The 25,166-nt window shown below is 36.8% G+C and overlaps 1 protein-coding gene across 1 annotated transcript in view; it reads left to right on the top strand.

The window, feature by feature from the left end:
* The window catches only part of PRKD1 (protein kinase D1), a 317,805-nt gene that overhangs the window by 158,812 nt on the left and 133,827 nt on the right, over positions 1-25,166 (top strand). Inside the window, exon 2 of the mRNA XM_008152921.3 lies at positions 11,343-11,481. Coding sequence (XP_008151143.2) covers positions 11,343-11,481 — 139 coding nt within the window. The remainder of the gene's footprint in view (positions 1-11,342; positions 11,482-25,166) is intronic.

Below are 25,166 nucleotides of genomic sequence, written 5' to 3'. Positions count from 1 at the left end.
GCATTTTTCCATACTGGCTTCTTCTAACTTTACTGTCTTGTTATCATAAGCAAATTGGATCATAGAAATTAAAAAAAAAAATAAGAGTACATTTTACTTTCCAATTTTATTATAGAAATTTAATGGAAATCTTTTCCATCCTTTGCGGGTGGGGTGTGTAACACTAACTGCCCTTTGTCTTAGTGACCTCAGCCAATTTTTCTGTTGCCGTGAGCTGTCCATTTTGCTGTCAGCCAGCCTTCACTGGACCATCTCACTGTCACTACCCTTTTAGTGACTTGCCTGTTTAGTAAGAACTAAGATAGCCAGGGAATAGCTACTGAAACGCTCATTAAGTCATTTACCTTTTTTTTTTCTTCCTTTTTTTCAAAATTCAAAGTTGGTAAGCCTGGGACCAGGGCTTCCTGGCAAAGAAAAGTGCTCTGGGTTTTTCGTTCTGCATCACCGTTTGCTGGACATTTGGCCACTTTTCCTGTATTTCCTTTCTTGTGAGAAGCAGAGCTGAAGGAAAGGTCAGGAGTGCGATTTAGGAGACCGGCTGCTCCTATTGTTCTGGCATTACCTAGCACTGAGACCTTGGGCAGATTCCTTAGTAAGTCTGGGCAGCAACCCACTCATCTCTAACATGGGGAGGTAAAATAAATAATCTCGAAGCTTTTCTTCTCCAAAGTCGATCATTCTTAATTTTTGGTAAAACCCTTTTAGCTGCTGTCATATTCTTTATTTAGTACATGCATCCATTTTCATTAATTCACTAAAAGTAATGAACAAGCATGTAGCCTTATAAGAAATGTAAACAGTCTACTGTCTGTGATGATGACAGTTGTATTCAGACTGAGACAAAGAGTGTGCAGTACCTTTTCCATTTCCAAGCTGCACAGCTACACACCTCATTACTGTTGTGTGAATAATTTCAGAGTGCCTACTAAAACGCCGAATAGCTATCAGTGCCTAGTAATCTGCCAAGGTAGAATGCAGGTTTTTATACCACGGTAGTGAGGCTCTCATTGATTATTACCACCTATAATTGCTTGATGTGAACATTTATTTTAAAACTTCAGAATTATATACAACAAAATAATGATTCAAAATACCTTCCGGAAGTCTATACACAGAAGTTGCTGCATTAGAGTTATGATGTATCCAATAATTTTTTTATTGCTTTTGTCTTTTTAACAGATCACATATTATTCAAATTAAATACAAAAAGAAGTTTTTTGCAACAATTAAGCATCACACTAAGTAAGATCTGCAGCCTCCAAGATAATCCATTACTTTACTGAAGAATTCTTTAGCAATATCTTACATAAAACATCAATATATTTATATGTCCAAGGGAGAAGAATTTGTAGACTAGCTTTTTTTCCCAAAGGAATTGCAAGGTTAGATTACATGCATGTTTCTATGTCTTGTAGTATTTCATAGCCAAAATCTATCACTTGCCATTTAATCCAAACTTTAATTCCAAAAGATTCCAAGCAGATCTATCTTTGAAATATTTTCCTTCTTTCTTCAGATATATTTTTCTTTTAATTTTTCTTTGCTGTAATACAGTAGAGGGTGAGGCTTAAATTACGAATGAAAATGATTGCTTAAACAATGGGATTTTGAACTTGTGGCAAAAGAGAGTGGCTAAAAATCAGAGATCTAAGCAGAAAAGAGAGTCCCTTAGTCAGGTTCTAGATCTGCCTTTATGAAAGCAAGAGTGGAATAAATTAAAGTCCTGCCTGGAATGAGGGAAGGAAGTTTTTGTCAGTAAAGTGGAGAGAGGAGGACTAACTAAGGACTCCTGTGTTTCCAAATTTGGACCTTGAAGATTTCTGAAGTTGATAGACCCCCCAGGTATTAGGCCTCCCTTTTCAAAGAAGGCATTGGATTGGTGGAGCAGAGTCATGTGATTACAGGTGCTGGTATGAAAGACTTGCAGAGGGAGCAAGGCAAGGAGTGTGATTGCTAACCAGGGTTACCTGCACTTGGACAGCATGTCTTTGGCCCAGAAGATGCAAAGTAAAATGGAGAATGCATGTGTTCTTGGCTCTGCAGTGAACAATTTTGCTGTTTTCCATGGCTTGGGAAATGTATAATGGATCTTCTTTCATAACTGTAACTAACTATCATTTAGTCTCCATCATTTTAGAAACTGGAAAATTTCAAAGGCTTTAAAAAGTACTTCATAAGAATAGGTATTACAGATTTATTTTCATGAATCACATCTTTTGGACTGAGTAATTAATGATTCTACCAAGAATTTATAATAAAATTTGCTACTAGGAAGATAGCAAAGCTTTGCCTTTGATAGTGGTTCTTAGTTATTGTGATAGAACGGCATTCATTCATTTTCTGCCTAGCTTGGTGGGGTTTGGAGGTGGGGGATGGGGATGGGTGGGTGGGTGCTGGGTAGACAGGGAGGGAGGAAAAAATAATAGCTTTTAACTTTTTTTTTTCTGGTTTCTGTTTCCTAAGATTACAGAGTTATGTGGTCATGGTATGAAATTCTTTTCATGTGTCTCCTTTTGAGGATGTGAAATCATTGAGGAAAAGCCCTGCACCCAAATTTAAATACATTTCAGAAATATAGCTCCAAATAATAGATTATTCAGTTTTCCCCTTTTCGTTTACACTTTATAACTTGTATTTCTAAGTAAAATTTTAGTCTTGGTGGGCTGGCTCACAATGTGTTTTTGTCTCTTACTCCTGGAACAACACTTGGGGAGTATTTTGGCCAAGCTAGGAAGTGCCAGTACTTTGTAATTCGTTTGCTCATTGAAGGTGGCCAGGCGTCACTTGTAGAAGGAGAGGTCTTAGGGAATGACTCAGAATCACCTTCAATGAGAAGAGTGCCGTATCCAGCTGCCAGGCATGTCCTGTCATTGAGCAGAATAACTTAATGTCAGGACTCTGATCCCGATTGCCTCTTAGCACAAGCAAACTGGAAGTGTTCTTTTATTTCCTAATCAGGCCATGTCTCTCTGTCCCCCTCTCTCTTTTTACTTAACTGAGTCCTGGATTAATTCGTTTCTGGTATTGCTTGCTCCTTGCCCTGTGATTGGCCTCAGCTATGGAAAAGCACACGTTGGCCAGGTCATATTTCAGCTACTCATTAAAACGTGTATTTATTCTACTCTGGAGTGCATTGTCTGGCCAGCCACGAATTTATAGTGAAATGTAACAGTAAATTGTGCTCTGTGGTCAAAAATGCCAAATGATACACACAGCAGCATAGAGGTTTCCAGCCTAGGGTAGAATTAAAGAGCTTAGGACCAGTGCCGGGATTGTTGGCCATATTTTCACAGTGGCCAGTTTTGTTCGAGTCGAACTTAGAGCTTGAAATCACTTATTTCAGATGTTTGCACTCCCAGCCACAAAGCCCTGAGAAACACAGGACTGATCTTGTAATAAGCTCCAGCTGAGTTTACAAGCCTCTGAGCCTTTCTGAAAGCCTGTTTAGTTTAATGAGGGTTTTCAGATTTCAAAGCTCACACACCTTCACATAGAAACAGATGATTATGACCAAATTAGGGAATGTTGTTCCATGAATGTTTTCCCCCAATGTGTTCCCTTCTCAGTTGTCAGGCATTGTTCCGTTACACTTTTCACCTTCCAGACATCCTTTCGTAAGTATAATTTTGAAAGTCTTATTGTATATAGTTTCTATGCAAGAAGATTATGTTACCTAAAAGCAAAGATTTTATTCTCTTAATAGTAAAAGGTAAATATGCATATATATTTTTATGTCCAATAAAAAATGTACAACCTGAAAAAAACTTGAACTCCCAGCTTCTGCTGCAATGACAGCTGTCCCGGGGGTCAAGGGTTCACCCCTGTGCCTTGTCTCACAGGGCCCTCCAACTGCTCTGAATGGCTTGTTACTGAAGAGAGAAAAGCGATGTCTGAGACCCAATACGAAGGAAAGTGGGAGAGAGGGTATCCTTACCTCAGGGCAGATTACCTTCATGAACATTTATAACACTATCTTCATTTTAAAAATTTAATCATTTTAAATAATACCTTTAATATGTGTGGCCTATGTTGGTATTAGTCTAACCATTCTTATTTTTAAAAATGTTTTCTGCATCCCCATTGAGCATATAATAATTAGGCTGTGAGGCATTCAGACCTTACTTGAACACCGAATCATGTACTATGTTATACCCATGGTTATACAAAGAGGATATACCCAATGGTTATACAAACAGCACAGAATGTGATGTTTAAGTGTCAGCAGTACAGGACTATAGGTAAATGGAATACGGAGATGTCCTTGAGGAAAGCAAGGGGCGCGAGGATAAGGCCAGGCTGCAGTGCTGCTGTGATGAGATGCCAGGATCTCTGTCCGATAAGAATCCTCTTCCGTTTTCCTACCTGACCCTGGCACCACACCAGCACAGACAGGCATTAGTTAGAAGACACTGAAAAGTTCAGCTCTTCTTCAGGGAAAACAGTTGCCTTTTCTTATCTCTTCATCTCCAGCTATTGTTTCTTACTCCAGCCCAAGCACTGAATCCCATCAATTTTCTTCTCTGTTGAGTCAGAATCAGCTACCCAGAGTTTTAGAAAGGATATGGTAATAGTGTCTGTACATTATTGTATTATAGTTTCAAGAACTTTTGTATTCTAATCAGGGACTATCTTTTAACAGTGAAAGTTTAACCCAGTGTAGCTCAAACTGCAGTTTGAGAATTATATGATAATTATTAAATCTTGTGTCTTTATATTATTACTAACCTTAAAAATGTACTCTTACCAATTGCAGACACTTCATTTTTAACTTACTTTTCTTGCAAATGCAATTTACACTGAATTAAATGTACCTAAAGGATGGTAAAAAAAAAAAAAAAAGATTAGTATTCTATGTTTAAAAAGCACAGGAGACTTTTTCTTTTACTCACAAGTTGTATCTGGTATGGATATGCTTTCCCGGTCCAAAAAAATAGAAAACGACACAAAATGTCTGTTTTATACACTGGCCAACAGGCAGCACGGGACTGGGATCCCCAAGAGAAGGGTAACAAGCAAGTTGACTGCCGCAGTCATCTGAGCTTCCTGCCTGGGAGCAGGCAGGCTCCAGAGCGTGGTGAAGGGAGACAGAACCCCAGCAGAGCCTGCTTGGCTGTGGAGGAGACAGACAAGAGAGCTCAAGGAGACCTTGTCAGCAAAAAGACCTACAACTTTTAGGGGAGAAATACTGGAAGGTTGGGAACTATACAAAGAACAAACTCCAGAAACCTGATTAGGGGTACACTTGAGTATTGGATTGAATACAAATCTCTGTGTGTAAGGTGAAAATCTATAAGGCGGAAGAAAGCAACTGTTGGGAAGCTATGAAGTTAACACTTTCCAGAGCTCACACAGGGCTGAGGGACAGGTGAATTTATACCAGGAGAATAGGAAAGATTTCAAAGAGCACTTAAGGCATTCCATAGAGAGGTTCAAAGAGTCGTGCATTAGTATTAGGGATGAACTGTCCTAGAGCAAGTGCTACTCTGGAGCTGCCCTAACAAAGCTTAAAAATAAGCCTTAAAAAGATAATACTGATCTGCACGTACCTTAATGTTTAGTCAAAACAAACATCAACATTCTTTAAAGGAAAACAACAATGTTCACATTAGTGCATGATATCTGGCATCTAATTTAAAAAGTATACATATGAAAAAGCAGGAAGATGTGACCCATACCAGGATTAAAAGAATGAATGGAGCCGTGGCCAGGTGGCTTGGTTGGTCGGACCATCACTCCTTATGCCAAAAGGTTGTGGGTTCAATCCCTGCTTGGGGCACGTAGGGGAGGCAATTGATTGATGTTTCTCTCACATCCATGTTTCTCTCTCTCACCCTTCATCTCTCTAAACATATCCTCAGGTGATAATTAAAAAAGGAGTGAATGGAAACAGACCAGAAATTATAGAAGTGATGGACTTAGATGAAAATGCAAGGTGAAAGACTATACACTGAAAAGTATAAAACACTGCTGAAAGAAATAAAATTAAATGCAAATAAATGGAAAGGCATCCATGCTCATATATTGGAAGAATTAATATTATTAAAAATGGCCATACTACCCAAAGAGATCTAATGATTCAGTGAAACCTCTATCAGAAGCACAATGGCTTTTTTTTTTTTTACAGAAATAGAAAAGAACAATTCTAAAATTCATATAGAACTGCAAAAGACCCCAAAGAGCCCAAATAATTCTGAGCAAGAAGAGTAAAACTGGAGGCATAATACTTTCTGGTTTCAAAATATATTATGGTAATTAACACAGTTATGGCACTAACATAAAAACAGGTAGGTTAATAGCCAGAATGATCAAGCAAGAAAGAGAGAAGACACAAATTATAAATATAAGAAACTAATGAAGAGACATTACTACAGACCCTATAGACATTACAAGGGTGATTAGGGAATAAAATAAAAAAAAACTTTATGCTCATAAATTTTGACAACTTGGATGAAATAAATAGATTCCTTGAAAGATACAAATTTCAGAACTCTCTTAAGAGTAAATTGAGACCAACTAAAGGACTTGTATGCATGCATATAAGCCTAACCAATGGACACAGACACCAGGGGGGTGAGGACATGAGTAGTGGGGGAAGTGGGGGAATAAGGACACATATGTAATATTTTTTTTTTTAAATATATATTTTATTGATTTTATTACAGAGAGGAAGAGAGAGGGATAGAGAGTTAGAAACATCGATGATAGAGAAACATCGACCAGCTGCCTCCTGCACACCCCCCACTGGGGACGTGCCCGCAACCAAGGCACATGCCCCCGACCGGAATCGAACCTGGGACCCTTCAGTCCGCAGGCCGACGCTCTATCCACCGAGCCAAACCGGTTTCGGCCATATGTAATATTTTAATAAAGTAAAAAATAAATTAAAAAAGCATAAAGATTATAATAAAAATAAATTAAAAATGAAAAAAAAGTAAATTGAAATCTAACACGTGTTATATCTGTTAAGGAAATTGAATGTGGAGTTTTAAACCTTCCCAAAAAGAAAAATCCAGATTCAAATGGCTTTGCTGGAGAATGTTACTAAACATTTAGGGAAGAACTTATACCAATTCTCTATAAAACTTTCAGAATTTTTGCAAAAAAAAAGTACCTCAATCCATATTTTTTACTTCATTCAAAAATTACCTTAAAATGGACCATAGACCCAAATCCAAAATCTAAACAATAAAATGTATAGCCAAAAACATAGGAGAAAATTTACCTTTAGTTTATGCAAATGTTTATTAGATATTATACCAAAAATATGACCCATAAAGAACTATTTGTTAAATTGGGCTTCATAAAATGAAGAACTTCAGAAAACAATGATAAGAGAACAACAACAAAAAAAAAACAAACAATAAGACAAGCCACAGACTGAAAGAAAATACCTATGAAATACATACAACACATACAACTTTTATCTAGAATATATAAAGATCTACTAAAACTAAACAATAAGAAAATGACTAATTTTTTAAATAAGCAAAAAAATCGATCAGAGATGTGTGTGTGTGTGTGTGTGTGTGTGTGTGTGTGTGTGTGTGTGTGTGAAATAAGCACATGAAGCCCTGGCTAGGTAGTTCAGTTGGTTAGGATGTCTGCCCAATATGCCAAGGTTCGGGTTCAATCCCCAGTCAGGGCACATTTCTCTCCCTTCTTCTCTCTCTCCAATCAATAAAAATTAAAAAAACAAAAAAACCCAAAAAATAAGTGCATGGATAGTTGCTCAACATCGGTAGTCACTGGAGAAAGGCAAATCAAAATATGAGACAGCATTATACACTTTATTAGAATGTCTAAAATAAAAATGTGGCATTACAAATTGCTATCACGAATGCAGAGTAGCTGGAAGTTTCACACATTCTGGTGGGAATGCAAAATAGTACTTTGAAAAAAAGTTTGGTAGTTTCTTATAAAGTTATCCAGGTACTTTCATACAGCCAGAAAAGTAAAAGCTTACAGTCTCACAAAAAACTCTAAGCGAACATTTTTAGAAACTTTATTTGTAATAGTCAAAAACAAACTGACAACTCAAATGCTCCTTAACTGAGAAGGGGATACATACACTATGGTTCATCCATACAACACAGTGGACCACTCCTCAGCAATGAAAAGCAAGAGCATGAATAAGTCTCAAATTCATTATGTTAAGTGAAAGAAAAGGCCAGATTCAAAATCATGAGTTGTATAAAACCATTTGTGCAACGTTCTTGAAAAGACCAAATCAGAGGGACAGAAAATAGTTCAGGGACTGGGGCTCAGGGGAAAAGTTGACTGCATATGAGCATGGGGAAAATTTTTGCATGATGGAACTATTCTATATCTTGGCTGTGTTGTATATACTATATATATGGCATGTGGTTTATGATGTACATTTTTCAAAACTAGCAGAACTGTACATCAAAAATGTGCATTTTGTATGTTAATTATACCTTAATCATTTACAAAGTACAAAAGATAAATTTAGCAAATGTATCTCAGACCTGTACACTGAAAGCTATAAAATAATTTGAGAAAAATTTAAGATAAATTAATAAATAGGGTAACTAACATACATTGTTCATAACAAAGTAGAAGTCTCCACATTGTTAAAATATAGGTCTCCCCACACTGATCTATATATGTTTCATTGTGATATCACTAGAAATCACAGCAAGTTTTTTTGGTAGAAATTGGCAAAGTGATTCCAATATGTATGTGGAAATTCAGAAGGCCCATAATATCCAAAGCAATCTTGAATAGGAAAAAGATGGAGGGCTTGCACTACCTGATTTCAAGGCTTAGTGTTAAGCTCCAACAATAAGTATAATGAGGTGTTGGCATAGGGATAGACTTATAGAGTAAACATAAACTTATCATTCATGTGGCTCAGAAATTCTGTTCCTAGATACTTACATGAAATGAAAAAAATATATGCTCACTGAAAAACTTACACAAAAATGTTCATAGCATTTTTATTTGCAATACTCACAAACTGGATAAAAATGAAATGTTCATCTGTGGGTAAATGATAAACAATTATCATAGACCCATGTAATGAAATACTAATAACTAATAAAAATAGGTGAAGTTCAAATGCAGTATGTATGAATGAGTCTCAAAAACATTATAGTGAGCAAAAGAACTGAGCCAAAAAAGCATACAAAGTAATATTGTATGCTTCCATTTGTATGAAATGCTATAGCAGGTCAACTGATCTATGGTGACAGAAAGTAGATCTGTGCCTAGAATCAAAATTGTGCGTGGCATCGGCTACAAGTGGGTACAATAAAGTTTGGGGAGTTTGATGAAAATGTTTCATGTCTTATGATTTTGTTTATATGGGTATTGATGTTTGTCAAAATTTAGATTTATAATTTCAGAATCATTTTATATTATGTAAATGACACTTCAATTAACTTTATTTTCTTGTTGGGAAAATTTTATTTTAGAGTTCCCTTTCTTTCATTGTATTCTAATAATATTATTGGAGAAATTGCCGAAAAAGAGGGAACTATTTTTTTAATTCCTAGAGGGGAAGAAGTTACATCATTTCAGCTCTTTGTTTATTTTAAGGCAGCCAACTTTACTAAGTGATATGAAGAAGTAGTTTTAAGCCTAGTCACTAACAGGCACTTAAGAGCCAAGAGTTATGTTCTGAATGCACTTAATTTTAATTCATACAAAATGTCTCACTTAAATGTAACCCTTCATTTTATTAATAAGAAAAAGAAGAAATCACAATATATAGTATTAATCTCAAAAGATATCATATTCTAGACATTTCTTCTCGACAGCAGCCCCTTAAAATCCACCTTTATTGATGTAAGTGTCAGAACCATCACTAGTTTTAGGAACAAGAAAGACAATTTTATCCCCTTTCAATCTTTTCCTACTATATTACACACATTAATTTATAAAAACTAATCTTTAATGCTTGTGTGGAAAAGGCATATACAAGAAAAGAGACCTTTTTACATATCAGGTTAGCCTAGATTGATCCATGGTTTATTTTAATGAAAATATCCAATGCTGGAGCAGTTGGACCTTCAAGAAAAGGTCATAAGATTGTGGATTGACAGTTTAGTAATGAGTTCGAAATTTGCTTTAAGATCTTTAAGGATGACCATTTACAACAGCATGGATGGACCTGGAGAGCATCATGCTAAGCCAAGTAAGTCAGTTGGAGAAAGATAAATATCACATGATCTCACTCATTTGTGGAATATTATGAACAACATAAACTGATGAACAAAAACAGATCAAATCTACTTTTAAAGCAGAATTAATCAGTTTCAGCTATGGTTTGAATTTAGGGCCTTTTCCTGCCTTAGAAGGAGGAGAGGGAATAACATTGATGGTTAGTATTATAATAGTAATTGTCATTATAATTTTTCTAGGCTTGTCCATGATAAAGTATTCTTCGTTTAGCTTTCATTATATGCGTGCAACCAGGAGACAGTTCTTGAGTGATGAACTTAGATTTATCTCTGTAAGGGGAGTATAAGTGAGGCATTCTATTTAAAACATACTGGCTTTTAGCTGCTGTACTTTTCTATTTAACCTACATTGCATGGAAATGAAATGGATGTAAGGGCAGCCACAGAGGGACAGTTGGGTTGTCCCTTCTGGTGCTTTCCTGAGTCAGAGCATCTAGATGACACTACTGCCCACACAGAGAACAAGCTTCCATGTATTGAGTCATCTCTTATTTGGGAACATGCCCGAATGGACTGACCTTTCTTTTGCAAACAAATGCAATAGTATGTTTAACGGGCTTGTAATAAACGGACTCATTTTTATGCAATTGAAATGCTATAGGCCAGTGGTCAGCAAACTCATTAGTCAACAGAGCCAAATATCAACAATACAACGATTGAAATTTCTTTTGAGAGCCAAATTTTTTAAACTTAAACTTCTTCTAATGCCACTTCTTCAAAATAGACTCGCCCAGGCCGTGGTATTTTGTGGAAGAGCTACACTCAAGGGGCCAAAGAGCCGCATGTGGCTCGCGAGCCGCAGTTTGCCGACCACTGCTATAGGCCCTATAAAAATGTACACTTCTTTCCACCTATTATATTTCTTCACCAACTTATAGCCAAAAATTTCTTTGAATCTCATATTCTCTTGTTTTCTAGCTAATTAGATCCTTGGGTCATTATTGCTCTAATGATATGTTATTTCTTTCCTCGTGACTTGGAATCATGTCAATGTCATTTCTGTCATTTATTTTTAATTTCTATATATTTTGAACTTTTCTAATTAGTTTGCATTTTTGTCCTGACACTAATTTATTTCATTATTGTTTTAAATTTAGGACGATTTTGACATGTAACCTGTTGTGATATTTGTATTTGCAGTTCCCCGAGTGTGGTTTCTATGGAATGTATGATAAGATCCTGCTGTTTCGCCATGACCCTACCTCTGAAAACATCCTTCAGCTGGTGAAAACGGCTAGTGATATCCAGGAAGGCGATCTTATTGAAGTGGTCTTGTCAGGTAGTATACTTTTTTTTCTCTCTCCACAGATTAATAATTAGTATGTGAAGAATTCTTGCACATAGTTTTGAAGGCATCATAGAAAACATACATCAAACTCGGTTCCAAAAGGAGATTTTAGGGCTCTGTTGACATATACTTTCAAAATTAGTTTGGTAAAAACAAGAAGTTTCCTTTGAATTGGCTGTCTCCACACCCATTACTGTCCCAGTCACTTCTCCCAACTTCACGCTCTCCCCAGCCCTCAAGGATACACTCCCATACCTTCATTCATTATCTTGAATCATGTGGACAGCAGCAAAAGCAATCAAAAAACTTTCCAACAGCTAAGCTAAGGCATGTCAGGCCCCCAAGTGTTACTGAGTGTCTGGAAGCCAAGGAATAACAGCAGGGCTAGGAAACGGTCGCTTTCGTTGAGTCAAACATCCAGTAGCGCTGAGCCAAGACCAAGCTGAAAACCAGAGCTCAGCATTTACAGTATCAGGCTATGCCCTGTGACACTAGCTAACTCACTCCCTGAGAAATGGCTGCATTTCCCTCTGCCCAAATGTGTATTTCTTGTTTAGGATTTAGAAGTTAGGACTGTGCCTATCAATACAGGAAAAGAAAGGATGATTGAATTTTTTTTTTTTTTTAAAGTGCCAGAGAACAGCTGTAGCAGGGATCCTTGCAACGTTCAGTGCAGGTTCAGATTTTTATTGTTTATTTTTGTTAAGTTTGAGTCATTGAGAAACTCAGATTGCATTACGCCTTTCTCCCCTCCAGCCTTCTTTGCTTGCTATCTCTTTGACGGAAGGAAATCCATTAGCTTTAATGATTCTGGACTCCATTTCCTCAAGTTCCTCAATTTGTTCTGAGCTCAGTACTTGGGTGCGCTGATAAAATTCAGTTGGTCTTTGCTTTAAGTCTAATTCTCTTTGTCTTTATCAATCACCTATCCTTGTATGAGGTCCTGGAATTTCCATATTTTCGTTGTGTAGATAGATGCTATAAAACAAATCGTTTTGCTATTTAAAGTGGTAACGTTACTCTTGTTTATAGGGTGGCCAGTTGCTAAAGAAACAAAAATAAATAAATAAATAAAAGCAAAACCTTTCGTAGTTTTTTGTTAATTTTTTTGGAAAAATCACTTGCTTTGACTAGATTCTCTCTTTTCTTTGGCTCTTTTCACATTGACTTACTGAACCCTGGCCTCACAATAGGAGTGTCTAGACATGCCATTTGTTCAGGTTCCTGTTTCTGAACACTAGGGGCCGCCTGAAATAAATTATTCAGGGGAACCAGGCACTGGATCTGTTCTCACCACAATTTACATTCAACTCATAGCCAGACTGCTTTGCGGGAAATGTAATGTGTTTTATGAGTCTTTTTCCTTGTGGCAAATATTAAAACTTTAAAAATTACATTCCTAAGTGTAGTTTATTTTTTCTTTCCATTTTACTTTTGTTGTCAAGTGCTTCAGAGTATAGTCCCAGACAGATCGGATGCACGCTGTGTGTGTGCTGGAGATACTGCCTGCCTGCAGCCCTTCCCCACACTGAGTTCCTGCCACAGCCCTCCCAGGGCCCCGCTGCGCAGGAACCTTATTCTGCCTTCCCTCTCCTATCCTTGCAACCCAGACTTCACTGTGCTGGAGCTCAGCTTCTTCTCCCATCCACCCTCGATGTTTCATCTCTCCTGTCTCCCTGGCTGCAATTGCTGGGCGGGCACCTAAGGCCAGCCCTTTCTCTCACCTGCTTCCCCAGCTGCAGGAGGAGGAAGGCCTCTCCTACTCTTATTGGTGTCATTGGTATTTAAAAGGAGCCATTCTGTAACAGCCCAGTTTCCATTCTGAGCCTAGAGCCGGTGAGCCCTTTTCTCACTCTCCACAGCCCCACTGCCCCCAAGTCATTTAACTCTTAAATGATTCCAGTGTGTGTATTTAAATATACAGCTACTCAATTATATTTAGGTCTCTAGCATTTATCTGTAAACTTCTTTCTAGCTCCTCTCCCACTCTACTGAGTAGTGTTGTAAATTTCTCAACAAATGTTAAAAATAGTTTTTCCTTAACATCTCCAAAACCTTCCATATTACAACCCTATTTTTCTGTCTGCCTCTTACCTTCTTTCTCATACTCTTTTTAGGCCCCGAGTCCCCGGTGATCCGATGCCTGCTATTTCTCCCCTGACTTTGCCTCACTTGCAGCCCAGCTCCCCGGAAGGGGGTGCTCCATCCCTGCCTTCAGGGAGGCCGTGCTGCTCACTGTCCTCCACTCTTAGGTGAGGAGTTGAGGGAAACAGTCCGTCCTTGTTCCCTAGGTCCATTTCTGCTTGTTTTCTGGGCCATCCTCCAGTTCCAGTGACACCTGTTCCACTAGTTATGTTTTCCTTCGACTGTTGCATTGCAGTGATTGACCTCCTTGAAGCCTCATTCTTTTAGTCATGGACTCCTAATCTCTTCATTTTCTGCACCCAGTCACCTTTGGCATTGTTAACATGGAATTTATAACTTCAGATTCCTTGTTATCGCTGCTGTTGTCGGTTGCCTGCAGCACAGTCCCGACCTGACCTCACCTATAAAGCGTGGCTCCTGCACTGAGGTCACCATCTGGCCGCATTCCTCCTCCATGCCGTCCATTGTGACCAAGTGCACATTCCCGTTCCCTGTCTTTTTCACTGTAGTTGTCAACCACTGACTCCCTCCCATTTTTGGACTGCATGTGTCCCTTTCTCTCTCCCCAGAGCACACAGCCGACTATATGCATGACTTGCATCACTTCGACGCAGTCTCAACTACCCTGTATTCTCTTGTAGCCTCCAAGGGCCTGATGTGCCTGTCGGTAATCTAAATGACTTCACCAGACATTTTTGCCATTCCTATTCTGAGTCACACGTGACTGCTAGACATACGGTTCCCTGCCTGTTTGGCTCAGTGCAGATTCGCCTTCTACCTGGCCTTACCACTGTTCAGCCTCTTCTCCCCTCAGCCCCTCGTTGCCATAGGCATATAAACATATATGTTCTCAATTAACATGTAGGAGTTGGTCAGTTGACTATTATATTAGAAGTTACCATATGGACAAAATTTTATAAAAATACCGATTTTTATAAAAATATTATTTCTAGATGTATCCTCAAAGTTAACTGAAGTTTAAGTCTCCTGGTAATGCATTCACTCAGCAGCAACAAGAAATTAGTGCCTGTGGTGTGGGCAGGATTGTGTTGCCTTATAATTTGAGGCAAGACAAATGATAGCTACTAAGACACTTCAGGCCACGGTTGTGGGGGAGCTCAGATCACATCCTCATTTCTGAACCAGCCCCTGAAAAGGATGGAGTGCTGTGATTGGTCAGAGAAATATGCCATTCCCTGGAGGTGTGGTTAAAGATCAGCTTTATTCAAACTGCAGTGGGTAAGGAGGGTAGTGGCAGTGGGGGTGGGGGCGCAAAATACTGGGTGTCCCTCTATTGCCTTTGACCAGTTCTCAAACACAAGCATACTATGGAAATTTCCCTCTGGAACACTATGATTTTATTGTTAAAATTCATTTATCCAAATTTTGTTTTTCTTCTTTAAAAATTAAATTTCACTATGTAGTTACATAAACATAATTGCATAAATATAATCTGGTTTTTCTTATGGTTAGCCCACATTCTACCGATAGGAATATATTTCTGACATAGGAGAACAGTAAAAATGAGAGAAAATGTGGAAATTGTTTATTTTGAGGAAGGTTAAATAATCTTGCCTTTTCAGACAATACCAGAGATTTTCTCTTGTTGATGTCATTTCTGCTGAGATCTTTCATCATATGTCAGTACTAACTAGGCTGCTCCCAGCAAATTTGCTGGGTTTGCCTCCCTTTTTCTTTTTGAAAAATGTGGCTTTAGACCCAGAAAGCCAGGAAAAGATTGCTTTTGGGTGGATAGGTTGGGTCAGTTCCCCACCATACACACTCCCACCACTGTCAGATTGTCTGTTAAGCAGAGAATTAGCATTGTTACTGTTGTTATGAAGTAGGAAAACACTGCAAATGGAAATTTCTCTTACTAAAGCCAAAGTCAAGCTCAAATGTATTGTACTGAACTATAAAATAAAGTTCATGGAATTTATCTGAAGTCTTCTTCATAATGGGTCTCTATCAAAGCTTAATAATTCAGCCATAGCAAAGCAAATTAATAACAGGACTGTGTTCACATGACCAAGATCTTTTAGTTTTTGTTATTAAGGTATTTTGGGGCTTCATCTCTAATAATTGTGTGTATGTGTGTGTGTGTGTGTGTGTGTCTGTCTGTCTTGTAGGTGATTAAATGAAAAATAGACAAAGGCTACAAGAATTTCTCAACTAAAATCATAATTTTAAAAGTCTTAGAGCTAAATGTTGAATCTTTTACTAATGGTAAAAAGCCATATTTTTCTTGTGTTTTCTCATTAGTTTTTGCAACAGATTATGCTGCATTATTTATAACTTTTGCAAAATGCCGTTTCTATATGTGGTTATTTGTTTCCCACTATCTAGAGATGGAAACCACTTGAAAAAAGTTAGTGCTATAGCCCAGGCAGAGGGAGTGTGGCCTATTCTCAGGCAGTGACAGCTGAACATGAGGTAGGGAGATCAACAAATGTTTCAGAGGTAAAATTAAAGAGATATAATCACCATTTAGTCATAGTTGATGGAGAATGAGAAAATGAAGAGTACTCTAAGGATAGATACAGCTACTTAAGAGAGATCATGTTTTCTACCCCCATCTCAAGTTTTGTCCTTATCTTTTTTTGTCCAATGTGTTTGCCAAATGGTTTGGATATTGCCCCGAGGGGCTGAAGAACTGATTTCTTGGGCATGAAGTACCATTTATTTCATTTGTAATTTTGCACAAGTTGCATAACCTCTGGGATTCAGGGGATTTTGTTTATTTTTTAATAAAAAAAAGAGTTTATATTGGATGAAAGTGTCATACAGTGCTCATGGTAGATAGATTCCAAATGTTCTGAGAGGGCATATCCATTTTCTGTACACATAGGCCTCTCCTCTATCATGGAGGGGAATATTTGAACCATGGAAAAGCAGGAGGTAGGAAGGGAGAAGTCTTTGTTTATGTAATATCACAAGCTTTTGGAGCAGTTTACATAAGTAATTTTGTTTCCTTAGCAATGACTCTGGGAGGTAGTGAAATCGGATATCTTAAAAGCTATGGAATATAAATTTAACTCCCCCACCTCCCACAGTGAGCAGAGGTGGCACCAGAGCTTGAATGGAAGTGTTCAGTGGCTGTTCACACCACTTCACTGTCAAGCTAACCCTTTGAACTTGGACCAGTAAACAGGAATGCTTGAGGACCTGTTCAAAGAATTCCTACTACAGTAAGATAGTTTATATTTCAGGGAAGCATTGATGGTATTTGTAACAACCGAATAAGTACTGAGGCACAAGTTTCATTGCCATGATTTTTATTACAGAACCATGTTTCCCATTTCTCATAAAAAAAATAAATACTAAATAGTTCTACAAACTGTTATCACATTAAGCAAATCCTGGAGGCTCTTGTCTGCGGAGTTACAATACAAAAATCTGAAATAATAAAGTAACCTGCTTAAACAGGATCTCATCAGCTAATTTCACAACTCTGATAAAAATTGAAACAGCGTCTTAGGGTCACTATATTTAAGACATTCTTATGACCAGGTTTTCTATTACTCAGATTTGGCATCTAAAACATAAGCCAGAATAAGTATATGATAAAAAAAAATTCTAGCAGGATCCTCCTTCATTTATAGAGAGTATAAGTTGTTGATTTATATGGCATTGTGCCAGTTATATCCATTTCTCTCAGAAACTACATTGCTTAGCAGTGTTTGGTCCCCCTCTGAAACATAGGCGGAAGAGAAAACCCTCGAGTGATACATTGCATTCCTGCATTATTATTTCTACTGAGGACATTCTATAGATATAGCTTTGTTTGCTTGCTTTTAAGGAAGCAGAATTAATCATGGGGAGCACTTTCCTAGCCCTAATACTGCTTGGATAATGAAGCTTATAAAAGACCTGGCCTTTAGTACTCAATTTATAATTCTTTGTAGTTGTTCTTGGACATCTAAATATGTCGGGCTGAGTGGTGCCAATTCCTGTCCAACTTTTGTTGCAATTATCCGTGCGGGTGGTTCTGTAACAATGGAAAATTTAAATGCAAGATTACAGGTCATTACTCTTTTCTTCTAAGTATGGTTTATATTAGTGTGTCTTCAGCATCTCCTTTTTGTTATTGTTAATATTAATTCTGTTTCTGCCCTTATCTTTTAAGTAAACTGGTTCTAGTTTCTTTGTGCCACACTAAACCATTTTCATAGACAAATGAATGTAAGTGCAGGCAGGTTGGAATGTTTCCGTAGAGTTCCTGTCCACCCTAATTGTGACTTCAGTGGAGATCTAGGGGCCAGGCAACCTTAGTTACTTTGATGGTTTTCTCTGTGATTTTTTTCTTGGTGTGGATTCTCCAGGGAGATGTGGCTTTTTTACCCAAGGACCCCTCCCTTAGTGTCAAGGCAGAATGGAGACATTATCTCAGGTAACATGGCACATGAGACAAACCCTAAAGGGAAAAGTGGTTTGAAGAAAATTATTTAATTTGAAAATTTTATGCACATTTTGCATGTTGCTACATTGTATTTCTTTTGCTTGATTCTGAATAAATGATATTTCTCCCCATGTTGTTCTTTAAGAAATTATGAAAACAATAGCGATGGTGATTAAGGACATACAGCATTTATGATGTGTCAGGCACTAAGTGCTTTACATATAATAACTCAGAAATATGCATCATATTTTTTATGGCATCTATTCACATAACTTCAATTCGATACTTAGTGGACTTCCAGGCAAAGACTTTGGTCTGAGTCCCAGACCTGTCATTTATTTCTTATATATTGTTTGGCAAGACAGCTCATTTCCCTGAGTCTTGATCCATCACCTGTGAAATAGCAATAACAATATCTACAATGTAAGGTTAGGCTATAGGTGTCATAATAATAAATATAAAACATTTCATAAGATGCCTGGCAAATACAGAATAGTCAACTCTCCTGCCCCACCTCTATCCCACTAAACTGTACATTTCTTGAAGCAGGAGCCATTTATTTTTATATTGAGTCCCCAGGACTTGGCATATCACATGCAATCAATGTCTATTTGTTGAGTGAATAAATGAATGAATTAAAATGTACAAACCAGCAAACGAGTGAGTAAATTGATGCTCTATATATGATACTCAAAAGCTACCACTGTTCTGTTGGAATTGAATTTCAATGCTTGCAATTGGCTCGCCTTGGCCTAATCTATTAGTAATATAAGTCTTATTGTCATCTGACTAATACTTTTTCTGGATTCTTGCTATCCTCTACATATTTTCAATAATTATTTTTTAGATATTATTTATTTTTAGAAATCCAGTTTTAGATATTATTTATTTTTAGAAATCCAGTTCGGCTTTCAAATCATTGCAGTGTCTTTCACAACATTTCTCAAGACCAAATCCATAGAATACCAGTTATTTTCCCCTCTAATTACTGCTACTCCCGGGTCATGTTCATCACTGTGACCAAGAAACCCCATTTGCTACCGAACTCAATTCACTTTTTAAAAAATTAATTTTTCAACCATTGCTCTTTTCTCCCAGATATTCTTGCTTTCTAAAATGTATTCAGTAGTCACTCTCTTTTGATGTTCTCCTCCCAAAACTAATCTCACTTGCCTTCATCAATTGTCATTTCCTCATCTGTACCTCAGTGTTCCATACCTGCATGAGAGCTCAGACGGGTGACCCTGGAGCTAGTCTCTGGCTCTGGAAGGAACAAGGACTGATATCCTGGGGTGCCGGCTAGCCTTTCCTGCGGCTCCCTCTCTTCCCTCCTCATGAACTCCGTCTGTGCCTCAGGTCTATAGGAAAAGCTGAGTCATGTGCTCCACAACTGGAACGTAAGTCTCCATAGATCTCTGTCCATGTACATACCATGGTTCTCAGAGACGGACATACCATGCCCCTCTGTTCACAGAATTAGCCAAAGGCCTGGTTCTTCACCATCTGGCAAGTAGATATCTAGCCAGAAATCATAGTTTTTCCTTTCTTTCTCTTTTCATCTATTACTTCTCTAATTGAGGACAATATAGTTCATCCAGATAAACAGGAAAAGAAAACAGGGGCAAGGAAAAACCACACAAAGGGGCCTTTTTCTCTGTGTTCGCTGGTCTCTGTGTAACCAAAAATTCCGTATATGTGCTTCCTAGGGTGGAAATTTAAGTCTCATGTACATAAACCTTACCACATTAGGGCCTTGACGGTAAATGGAATCTCAGATGACTTTGCATATTCAGAATCCTAGAAAATATAGTGTGATGTTAGCTTGTTCTTTTTGCCTTTTACATGAATTAGTTTATGAAATACAGAAAAGACTTCTTAATCTACCTTATTTATCAGATTTAACTCTGAGCTCCTTTCCAAAAATTGCACTCCAACTGAAAAACGAAGACTTTGACACAGCAGAAATACCAAAATAGACGAGTTACAGAATCTGAGCATAAAATATAAAATGTTTTAGTCAATAGTCGTAGATTGTGAAATGTATTTCCTTGGCTTGCTTCTATATAGAGGTGATTTTTTTTTCAAGTCAGAACCTTTGAAAAAAAAATACTTTGTTGCTGAATTTGACAACACAAAATTCTTGTGCTCTAGCCTCAAACTAGAGAATAAAACTAGATTTTTATTTTGTCCATCTGTTAAAAAATATGAAATTCTATTCATGAGAATCAGCTGAGAGATACACAATCCAACCATTCCTCTAGTCTTCCCTGTCATGTGAGCTAGCCACTGTCATGTGAGGCTATTTAAATTTAAATTAACTAAAATCAAGTACAATTAAAATGCAGTTCCTCAATCATACTAACTGCATTTCAGGTGTTTAACAGTCACATTGGCTAATAGCTGCCATATTCATACAGAACATCTTCATCAACAAAAATTCTATTGAACAGAGCAGCTACATAAATCAATGTTACTGCTAAAGATCTGTAACAGATTACGCTCACATGTGCACGCGCGCACATACACACACACACAAACACACACACACGTGGGCGCGTGCCCTGCAGAAATGCTTTTACTAAAATGTTCTTTGATATGACATATTGAGAGATGTTACAAAAGGCACACCTGATAATTTTGGTACCATATTTATTATCAATATCTCCTGGGAGAAAGTGTCCACTATATCATCCTGTGGGTTTTTCATAGTCTAAATTCTTTGGACTTTCGTACCCCAGACAGCTCTGTTTTATGAATAATGTTACTCAGATGACATGTAATTATTTTTCCTGCTTTGGCCTTGGCCTTTCAAGTCTGAATTCACAGGCCATTTCTCATATACAAGTCAATACTACATCACTGACTAATCACTAATTAGTTATATACTAATTCTTTGTGTTTGGCAGAATAGACAATTTCCCCAGGGTTTCTTAATATATCTTATTTCACTGTGTGAGTTACAGAACTCCCTAGTGATTAAAAGTACCAACTCCAGAACCAAACTGCCTAAGTTCAATTCCTAGTTACCTATTGATTAGCTCTGTGGCATTGGGGAAGCTATCTAGTGTTTGGGTGCCAGTTTTCTCAACTTCAAATTGAGATTGACTTGATAATAATGTGAAGTATCTAACACATTACCTAGGATATAAGGATCTGGTCATATCGTCTTAGAAAGGAACGGGGAAGGAAAGTAGATCAGAAAAAAGAAAAAAAAAGCTCATTAAGAATAATACTGCATCATGGTATGGTATATAGACTACTTGTACAATTTATGAATGGCATCATTTCTTTTTTTATCTCACATTTTCCCAAAAGGGTATGTATGTGTGTATATATATATATATATATATATATATATATATATATATATACCTATATATATATATATATATAAAATAAGTATACACATACACACACACACACACACACACACATATATATATATTTACAAAAACATACTAAACATAAAAGATACCCGTGATTGATAATGGATGTTGTCCAAGGTAGGAAAGATAACATGCAATTAGGAATGTAAAAGGCCAAACATTTTTTTGGTATATTGCCCAGCTGTTTATTCTCAAGAAAAATTAACTCGGTTTTTGGGAAATTTGTATAGTAGTATTCTGAATGAAGTGTAAAGCATGTATTGATCAAGCTTGATTAATGAAGATTAATATTGGTCAGTATTGTTTCTTGCTCTTATATGGATGGATTTTCTTTTTCACTATGGGGACATGTTAGAATGCCTTCTTCCTGTGCAGCAATAATCCCCTTAGTAATGGGTAGGATTATGGCAGATACTTTGTTTCCATATTCATCTCTCAACACACACACACACACACACACACACACACACACACACACACACACACCCCACAGCATGATAGGAGAACCTAGAGGAGGAAAGGCGGAATTGTATATATCTTCAAATCAGTGAAATAAAGTTATTAAAGGCTGCCTGTTTTCACAAAGGCCAATGGGGAATAGCTACTGAGTGGCTGTCTAAAGACCTTGCGGGTATAAATTGTTTTTGTTTGAGGTAACGGATTGGGCTTCACTTGAAAAACTGCCAAATATACATCTTTGATGTTCCATGATTGGTGGCACATAGCACTTCAATTCAATAACTGAGCCGTGCCACCATCTGCCCAGCACTCTCATTCTGCTGGTTGGCATGTCGTTTATTTGCTTTTAACATGCAACCCATATAAAAATCCCTCATAATCTGCCAAAATTAGAAATGCAGCTGTTTTAAGTCTTAAACAGCAATAACGCTATTCATTATGCCAGTATGGAGGAATAAAATAGAAAGATGTATTTGAAAAGAGCAATACTATACCAGAATATATTTGTACCTCCACTTTTCTAAGTATTTTGAAGACATCTATAGCCTGTTACCAGCGTTGACTTTAGGCTCAAAGTGGAGTCCACACATAAATATACTAAATATTTCTTTCCTATATAAATTTTAACAAAAAAATTTTTATTTGAATCAAGCTCAGGATTTTTTTTTCATGTTATGAAGCAATTTCAACTTTTCAGTTTCTAGAAAGTGAAAAATTTTTGGCTAACTCTGGATCTCATCTTATTTTATTTTTATTCCCCCCAGAAGTTTTTTGAGGTTCTGATCATTATAACTTGCTAATCCTGAGAACATGATAATGTAGCGCTGTGTGGAGAATTCTCAATGAGACACAGCAGGTGGTCCTCTATTAAAAAAAAAGATGAAGAGTAAAATAAGTCATTCACAATCAGATTATTTAGGAATGATGCATATTAGAAAACAATAAAGATCTGGTATAGACACTCCACCCAGAGACACATTTCTTCCCAGTGACTAGGCATAACTGTTCTGAAATTAAAGTTGGATAGTTTGAAATTAGTTTGCTCCATCTTTTATATTTTGATGTTCCTACAAGTTTAAAGGTCTAAGTTGAATTTATTTGCTCATGTGTTAATGTTGCTCCCATGTAAGATTTTTCACTATATGAATTTTGAGCACTTAAAAATCATTTATGTTTGTGAGAACTGACCTATAAAAAATTAACTTACTGTGCAATCAGGGCATGAAAAGCAATGATAGAGCAAGACCCAAGTTTGCTAAAATGGATGTACTGGATGCATATTGATCTTACATACTCAAGAAGATTAACTATACTAAAGGACCAGAACAGTATGTTATAGTTCTTAAAAAGTCCATATAACAATTAACTTAGTGGCAGACATATAGTAGTTACTCTGAAAATACTTGTTCATGATGGATATGCTTGGCTTGGCAATTTAGGATTTCATAAATGGATACCAATTTGAAAAGAAGAATTTAATTGTGGCTTTAAGGAGGTAAAATGTTTGGAAAATTTTAAAGTTAAAAGACACATTAGACTTTATGATATGTTATTATGACAATTATTATAACATTTTAATGAAAAATATTTGCTTAATTCTATAGACTCAAAAACCTGCCTTTCTACCTAGCTCATGTGTAATATGTATACATTGAGCATGCTAGATTCATTTTGTTGTTCTTCAAGTTTAACAGGAACCTCAGGAGTATCTCACATATGAATCTCTACTCTTGCTAGTTTAATGCTTTTAAAACATTTGGTGGCAATGGTAAGATATGTACACATATAATACCTTAATAAAAAAAAATTTGAAAAAAAAACAAAAAAAAATAAAAATAAAATCTAAATAAAAAATTGTAATACAATAAAAAAAATAAAATAAAACATTTGGTGCTGAGCAGAGGCCTTGGTTTTCTGTCTCCAATGACTGAAAACTACTTTTGGTCTCTTGGAGTACTTAACACACAAAACAAGTGACACAAGCACAAATGCTTCTTGCCAGGTTGCAATTAGACTGGCCGCCATAGGTGATACTGCCCTAGCAAGTGACTCAGTAGTCAAAACCTGAAAGTTTTTTAATAAACTTTTTAACTTTTGAATAGTTTTATATTTATAGAAAAGTTGTAAAGGTAATACAGAGAGTTTACATCTCCCAGGTTTATATATTTTCACTACGGTTATCATTTTACATTATTATGGTATATTTGTCAAAGCTAAGAAATCAACATTGGTACATGATTTTAATGACCCATTTGTTTGCCATTAATGCTCTACTTCTGCTCCAGGACCCAGTCCTGAGTATCACACTGCATTTAGTTGTTACATTTCTCCAGTCTCTAGCCTCGGATAGTCTCTCAGACTGTCCTTGTTTTTCAGAAAAAGTTTTGAGGAAGACGGACCAGGTATTCTGTAGAGCATCTGCTGGGTTTATCTGATGTTTTTCTCATGATTAAATTGGAGTTGTGGATATTTGGTTAAAAAGTACCCACAAATATTTAAGTTTTTACTAATGAGAATACACTTCCTATTGCATGGCATCAGGTATGTGATATTGACACAACTTTACTGATGATGTTAACCTTCATCACTATGTTAGTTGGGCTTGGCCAGGTTTCTTCACTGGAGACGAACTTTTTCTTTCCCTGCTCTGTAGCACTTTAGGCCTCTATTAAGAGACCTAGAGGGGAAGGTAAGTTCTAGAAAATGAAAAATTTCTGGTTAACTCTGAATCTCATCTTGTTCTATTTTATTTTCCCCAGAAGTTGTTTCAGGTTATGATCCCATCATAGCTTGTTGATCCTGAGAACATGGTAATGTAGAGCTGTATGGAGAATTCTCAATGAGAACAAGCAGAGGGGAAGACAAGTTCCTCCCTCTGGAAGGGGGAATAATTACATGTATTAAATTGAATTATTCTGGAAGGAATATTTGTCTCGTCTCCATTTATTTATTCAAGACCCAATTTTAGGTGTCTATATTTTAATTTTTACTACGTTTGATAACATAAGTTCTAGTGCCAGTTGTCATAGTGATTTTGACTTCAGCTCTTCATATTAAATATATAAAGAAAATACACACAGAGTATATATATATATATATATATATATATATATATATATATATATATACTTGAGATAATTGTGAACACCAGTGAATATCAGTGTAGGTAACCATGATGGCCACGTATACCCAATTATTTGATTAAACATTATTCTGGGTGTATCTATCAGAGCCATTTTGGAGGGGATGAACATTTGAATCAATAAACTGAGTTAAGCAGATTTCCC

The sequence above is a fragment of the Eptesicus fuscus genome, chromosome 5 (genome assembly GCF_027574615.1).
Source record: "Eptesicus fuscus isolate TK198812 chromosome 5, DD_ASM_mEF_20220401, whole genome shotgun sequence".
Taxonomy (NCBI): Eukaryota; Metazoa; Chordata; class Mammalia; order Chiroptera; family Vespertilionidae; genus Eptesicus; species Eptesicus fuscus.
The sequence above is the reverse complement of the archived record's forward strand: the minus strand, read 5'-3'. Positions and strand labels throughout refer to the sequence as shown.